This window comes from Meles meles, chromosome 7 (assembly GCF_922984935.1).
Source record: "Meles meles chromosome 7, mMelMel3.1 paternal haplotype, whole genome shotgun sequence".
Lineage (NCBI taxonomy): Eukaryota > Metazoa > Chordata > Mammalia > Carnivora > Mustelidae > Meles > Meles meles.
In genome coordinates, this window is record NC_060072.1 from 8,813,045 (window position 1) to 8,819,499 (window position 6,455).

A 6,455-nucleotide genomic window follows, 5' to 3' on the forward strand; every position below is an offset into this window, starting at 1 on the left:
CGCTCACCTGAGGACAAAGGCAGAACACAGCCATCACTGCCTGGGACCTCGAGAGCCATCCCTTCCCGTCTCCGCCATGAGGCCAGCTCCCAACAAGTACAGGGTGTTCTGTGAATTCCAGCAACCCAAATCCTCCTGCCTATAGCACTGCAGGCTCTAAGGTCAAGACAGAGATAGCATGTCCCACGAGGTAGCTGCATGCAAGGGGGGAGAAAGGATTGCGCTAAATGTGCCAAAAAAATCTCTCCACCAATCTACGGAGATGACAGAACTAGAAAGCCTCAGCTCACTGTTAATCCTTCCTTATATTATGAGACTGCACAGCTACCTACTGCGCTAACGAGGCACCTTAATCCTTCCTTATATTAGCGTGAAGTAGCCGACATGCAATTCAACCCTCTCCTGTCCCATCAGTATAATGTAGACCGTGTTTTGATCCTCTGGTTACTACCTCCTATAAGGTGAGGCGTGAGAAGGGCTCATATACTAGATTAAGACAGAAGATGCTGGTCCAGTCCCATGCCATCACTCCACACATAGGGAGGTGACTTGCCAGAGGTCCCAGTGACAGGGAATGGCAGAGTCATCTCCAGAACTCAGGGCTTCCAGCTCCCGGTCTGATGCTTTTCCTACCACATCATATTACATTTACCTACTTCTTGGGGAAAGTGTTCAGGGGGGCTACAAGCAGCTCATGTGAGGCCGGCACTGTGACACTGAGAATAAATGCCGTTAACCTGGACGCTAACTGGGGGGGGGACGACCCATCTGCCCAAATGCACTTGGAAAATGAACTAAAGACGTGGTCACCTAAAAGGGAGTTCATGGGCTCCATACTAAAGAGGCTGGCCTCTCGTCCAGCGCTCAAGCAGGGGAGCACACGCATGCTCCCCAGCAACAATGGAGTCATCCCAACGAAGTTCCCCATGTCCCCAAATAAGCCTGATTCCCAGCAACTTAGAACCCTGGGCCGCACGCAGATAAAGGATGGCCAGGTGGTTCAGATCTGAGTACTGCTCCTGCCACTGCTGCTTTCCCCTGCCTCCCGTGGCCAGCTCACCACGAGTTACACAGAGAAAACCGGCTGTACGCCAGCCAGGGTCCCAGCACACCCAGAACGGGAGGAGAGACAGACAGGATACCGGGGTGCATTTTCAAGTGTAAGTAACTTTCCGTACTGTTGCAACTGGGTATTGCCGGCTTCACGTGTCCTGCCCTTTGCCTCTATCCTTCCCCTCCCCGAGAAAGAAAGATTTCTGACTCTACTTATTCCAGCAATTAAGTTATCAAGGGAGAGTCACTGTCAAATCCAAAAATATTTTTCCCTAACTAGAGTTCACAACCTCGGTGGCACTTTTCTCTACCTCTTACAGTCAACAGAAGTTTCCGATTTAGGGAAATAATGGGAGACCACTTGGCCAGCTGAAATAGGTTCCCATTTCATAATATACAAAGAGCAAGAAAGGCCAGGGACAAGAGTTCAACTATGTTACAGGTGGAGTCAGGCGAGAATGCTACCCATCCTCCCTCCAGTGGCCACTGAGTAAGTGGCCACAGGACAAAGTAGAACTTTACACAGCTCCCCACACATAACAATGACCACTGTTTGTTTGTTTGTTTTAAACAACAAAAGAAACTTCACTGATGTATTTGTAAGAGAGAGAACCCCCGATGCAGGCACCTCCTCGAATGGGAGGCAGCAGGACCAGGAGACATCCTCCCCGCAAGCGAAAGCCAGAAGAAGCCTCCCTGGGCCATGCAGTCCTGGGCCCATGTGATGACCGGTAAGAACGAGGCAGTGATGTGGCATAACAGAAAAGAGCCTGAGTTTTTGAGCCGGAAATCTGGTGGATGAGTATTTGTCTTTGAGCCCTGACTTATTAGCCGGGGACTTCCATAAGTTACATCCTCTCTCAACAATATAAAGGGGATAATTATGCCTGCATGGCCTGAATCATAAGGTTGTAGTGAGGAAAAAACATCTACAAAAATACTATATGCGAGCACTTTATAAACTGTAAAAATACTCCACAGATACTGGCTATCATTAAGTCTTTTATGAGTTCTATGAACAGGACAAAAGGTCAACTTCCAGAAGGCAGTCAGCAATCCAGACCATCCTGCGTTCCATTTTTCCTTTGAAGATGGAGCTAAAAATGACCTCTAAAACGCACACTGATGCTAATCTGGGCTTGAGACCAAAACTATTAAGTTGTGTAGGCTTGAGAGAAGGCTTTCCTCTGCTGGGGCAATGTGCTCCCTCCATCCAAGGCCCAGGTGATGTCAACACTTCATGACCCGGGAGAGGAGAGTGCTTCCATGAGCTTCAACAGGGAGATAAAAGTTCTGGTTCTTTTTTTTTTTTTAATAGATTTTATTTATTTATTTGTCAGAGAGAGAGAGAGAGCGCGCGCGTGTGCACAAACACGTGCAAGAGCACAAGCAGGGGAGTGGCGGAAGAGGCGGGAGAAGCAAGCTCCCCACTGAGCAAGGAGCCTGATGCAGGGCTCAATCCCAGGACCCTGGGATCATGACCTGAGCTGAAGGTGACAACTTAACCAACTGACTCACCCGGATGTCCCTAGAAGTTCTTGTTCTAAAACTAACTTGTGGGGCTCCTGGGTGGCTCAGTGGGTTAAGCCTCTGCCTTCAGCTCAGGTCATGATCTCAGGGTCCTGGGATGGAGCCCCACGTCGGTCTCTCTGCTCAGCAGGGAGCCTGCTTCCCCCTCTTTTCTCTGCCTGCCTCTCTGCCTACTTGTGATCTCTGTCAAATAAATAAAATCTTTAGAAAAAAATTAAAAAAATAAATAAATAAGACTAACTTGTTCCAGCTCAAACTGCTTATCCACTGTACCTCGTCCACTCAGGTTCTGCTGCGCTAGCTTGCTGATTAGGAGACAGAAATCCACCTGGCAAGGAGGGGGAGCCCGGCTCCTCAGTGCGATCAAGAAGGAGCACTGTTGTTTCATGGGTACAGAGTTTCAGTTCTACAAGACGGAAAAGTTCCAGAGCTCTGTGACACGACAATATGAACAGTCTTAACACTGCTGAACTGTACACTAAACAAGGGTCGAAGTATTTTTTTAAAAGGATGACGACAGAGGAGAAGGAGAAGGAGCACCGTAACATGGCAGGCAGGGCTGGGGACGGAGAGTCTCAGCACTGCCGCCACTTCAGGCAAGTTTTTAACCTGTCTACCCAGACACAAAAATGCGAATAGCAATACTCATTACCCCGATGTAGCGGGGAGAACGAGTCACGGTGGCCCAGCAGTTCCCAGTACTATGAAAATTCCAACTTATTTTACTTGAGAAAGTTGCAGGACTTAGACCTGCCCAGCAGGAGTACACGCGAGGCCAGCAAACACGCACCAAGTGTGTACCCCAAGCTGGGCATTTTACACACCTCCCCACACCACCACCACCACCACGAGGCCAGTCACAGCGTTCTTGCCAACTTACGGATGATGAAACTGAGGCAGAGGGGAAGTAACTGGCCCAAGTTTATGGGTCAGTAAGCTGTGCAGCCAAGACTGGAACCTGGAGCTCCTGGCGCTGGGGAGAAGTAGTTTAAGGAGTCCCAAGTAGCCTGTTGCCCACCCGCTCACGTCCCCTCTCTCGTAACCAGGAGACGACACACTTCTTGGCATTCTGGCACACTCACTGCCACATCCCCAGGGCCAACAGTGTTTGATACACAGTACATGTTCACTGGACCACTGAGCTATTAATCCTTTGGGGCAATTTCTGGTTTTTTGAGAAGACGGTGATGGCGATTTGTAACCCAACTCACAGTCGAACTAGATTAAGAACACGAAGACTCAGTAACTCACGAGTTCCCTGCCAGATCCGCTACCCCTCCCTGTGCAGGAAGGCTCCCATGGGCGTCAGTCCTCCCCCGGCCCCCACCGCTGAAGGCCAGTCTGCCAGGCAACCCAAGTGGCAGAGGCGAACCAAAAGCCCTTACGTAAGGCTCCCCGCTCGCCCCCTCCCACTTTCCCTCTCGATCAAACACAGCACCCTCCCCCAGCTGGCAAGCCTGCCACCTCAGTTAGTCTTCCTTTTCCTTTCTCCTCCTCTAGCCTCAGCCAACTGGTCACCAAGCCCCACTGCTGTGCACGCGTACTTACAGGAAGCCACCCCACCCCCTCCCTCCGCTCTGTGTCATCTGGACAGATCTGCTGCCTCTAGCATCTCTCACCAATGTCTTCATGGCCACAATCCTCTCAGATGTCGCCATCTCTTCAACAGGGCAATCAGTATCCTTGCTGACTTGGCCCAGCCTCAACTCTGGCCACTTGCCGTACAGGTCTGCCCTTCGAGCCACAGCAGACTCAGGTTTCGGGACTACCAAATGCCGTTTCCACCGGCGTACATGCTTATTCCTGCCCATCTGCCTGGCAAGCTTTTCTTTCTCATCTGAGGCAGTCCTCAAACGTCCCCTTTTCTATGGCCACCTATGGACCTCCTACCACCCTACTTCAAGCAGAATCCTGTCCTCATCCCATCTCCAAACTCTTTATATGACCCTCTAGTACAGACGCGCTCCCACTGCAATTACTTCCTGTTGATCTCTACCTTAGACTGAGTCCTTGATGGACCATATCATTTCTCTTTATCCCAGAGCCTGCCAGAATGCCAGGACCATAGAAGGCCCTCTGGAAAAGCTGCTGAATTAAATATACTCATTAGGTTAGAGGGGGACTTCTTGGTAACATGCTATCAGGAGTAAACAGGGCTAACAAACCTCCTACTAAGCACCGTTCCAAGTGCTGTGTGCATGGTCTCATTTAATTCTCAAAATAACTGGATAAAGAAGGTACCATTCTCTCCATTTTACAAATGAGGAAATGGAGGCCTGGAAAAGTCTAGTGATTTGTCCTAAATCCCAGCTATAAGCAGCCGTGCCAGGTTTTGAACCCAGACACGGTCCTTTGCGGTCCACACACTATACTTACTTTCTAGACTGTGCTGTAACAGAACCCAGTTATGTCTGGGGAGTATGATCTGACCCACAAGGTAAATGAACCCACTGGAGAATGAGCCAGCCTAGAACTGAGCTCCAATAGTTTTAACCAATATCTTTTCTAAAATTTTCATATGTAAAATGTAACATGAAATAAAACGGTGGTAATAATTCTGTTCTGGTGAGGCTTGAAACTCACAGCCTATTTTTTCTCAATAAAGAAACCTACTTCTGTTAACATCTGTATTTCCTCTATTGATTCCTAATGACTATGGTCACTGAAAAGAAAGGGTCCCCTTTCCTGGTCCTCTGCATCCCAAAAAAAGGAAGAAAGAAAGAAATCTGTAAGAGTAAGTGTCTACCTACCTGAGGCTTCTTACTGCATCTGTGAGGTAGGGATGGGAAAGAGCAGGAGTGCCTACGGAAGACACCTTTGTCCTCTTTCCCTTGGAATTAGAATGAGAGGGAAAAGGAGGGGATCCTAAATAATTCCCCCCAATTTGCTGTGGAGGAAGACCAGGCCCTTCTCCAGCTGCCTCTCCCGGGCCTCAGGATCCTCTAGCTTCTTATTTTTCCGGAACTCACGGCGGATGTAGGCAAGGTAGAAGTCCCGATCAGTGTAGCGAAGCTCTCGACCCTGGCGCAGCAGGGCTCGGTAGAGACTGAGCACCGCCTCTCGGCTCCATGGGGCCATGGGGGACAGGTAGGGGGTGGGCGTCAAGCTACAAGCAGAAGGGAAAAAATAGAAGCCTAGAATCAGAATTAATGATGGAAGGGGTTACAGACACTATCTAAAATTCAGGGCTTCTTAATCTGGGCCAAGGTCACACTATGACTTAGTGACAGGTCGAGGAGTAAACCCCAGCCTTTCAATCCCCTCTTCTGGGACAGTATAGGTTATGCCAAAGGGCTAGGGCTTCAATTTGGGCTCTGCCATTTACCAGCCACATGACTTTGGACAAAGTACATAATAACCCTTTTGAACACCAGCTTCCTCAGTTGTAAAATGGAGATGATGCTATGTTAAAGAGTTCCTACCTTCCACTCTGGGTTATTTTGAGAACGGCGTGAGACAATGCACGGAAAGCATCTATAATAGAACTTCACCACACGGGGTGGTGCGGAGTGGCTGAAGGCAAGGGATCTCAGCCAAACTTGAATCCTGGCACCACCACTCATGAAAGGATTACCTTGGGCAAGTTTCTTAGCCTCTCTGCATTGACCTCAGTTTTCCATTTGCAGAATGAGGATTACGACTGTATTCTGCCCACATGGTTGGTATGAGGATTAAATGAGTTAATGTATGTAAATGTGTTTAGAATAGTACTTGGCATGGGGCGCCTGCGTGGCTCAGTGGGTTAAGCCTCTGCCTTCATGGTCTCAGGGTCCTGGGATCGAGCATCCCATCAGACTCTCTGCTCAGCAGGGAGCCTGCTTTCCTCTCTCTGCCTGCTTCTCTGCCTACTTGTGATCTCTATCTCTCTGTGT

The 6,455-nt window shown here is 49.3% G+C and overlaps 1 protein-coding gene across 1 annotated transcript; it reads right to left on the bottom strand.

Annotated features, from left to right (window-relative positions):
- Positions 1–5,448: 5,448 nt before the first annotated feature.
- LOC123946171 (MIEF1 upstream open reading frame protein) lies at positions 5,449–5,661 on the bottom strand. The gene has a single exon (XM_046011437.1). It carries the CDS (start codon positions 5,659–5,661, stop codon positions 5,449–5,451), a length of 213 nt encoding a protein of 70 aa, XP_045867393.1.
- Positions 5,662–6,455: the final 794 nt, after the last annotated feature.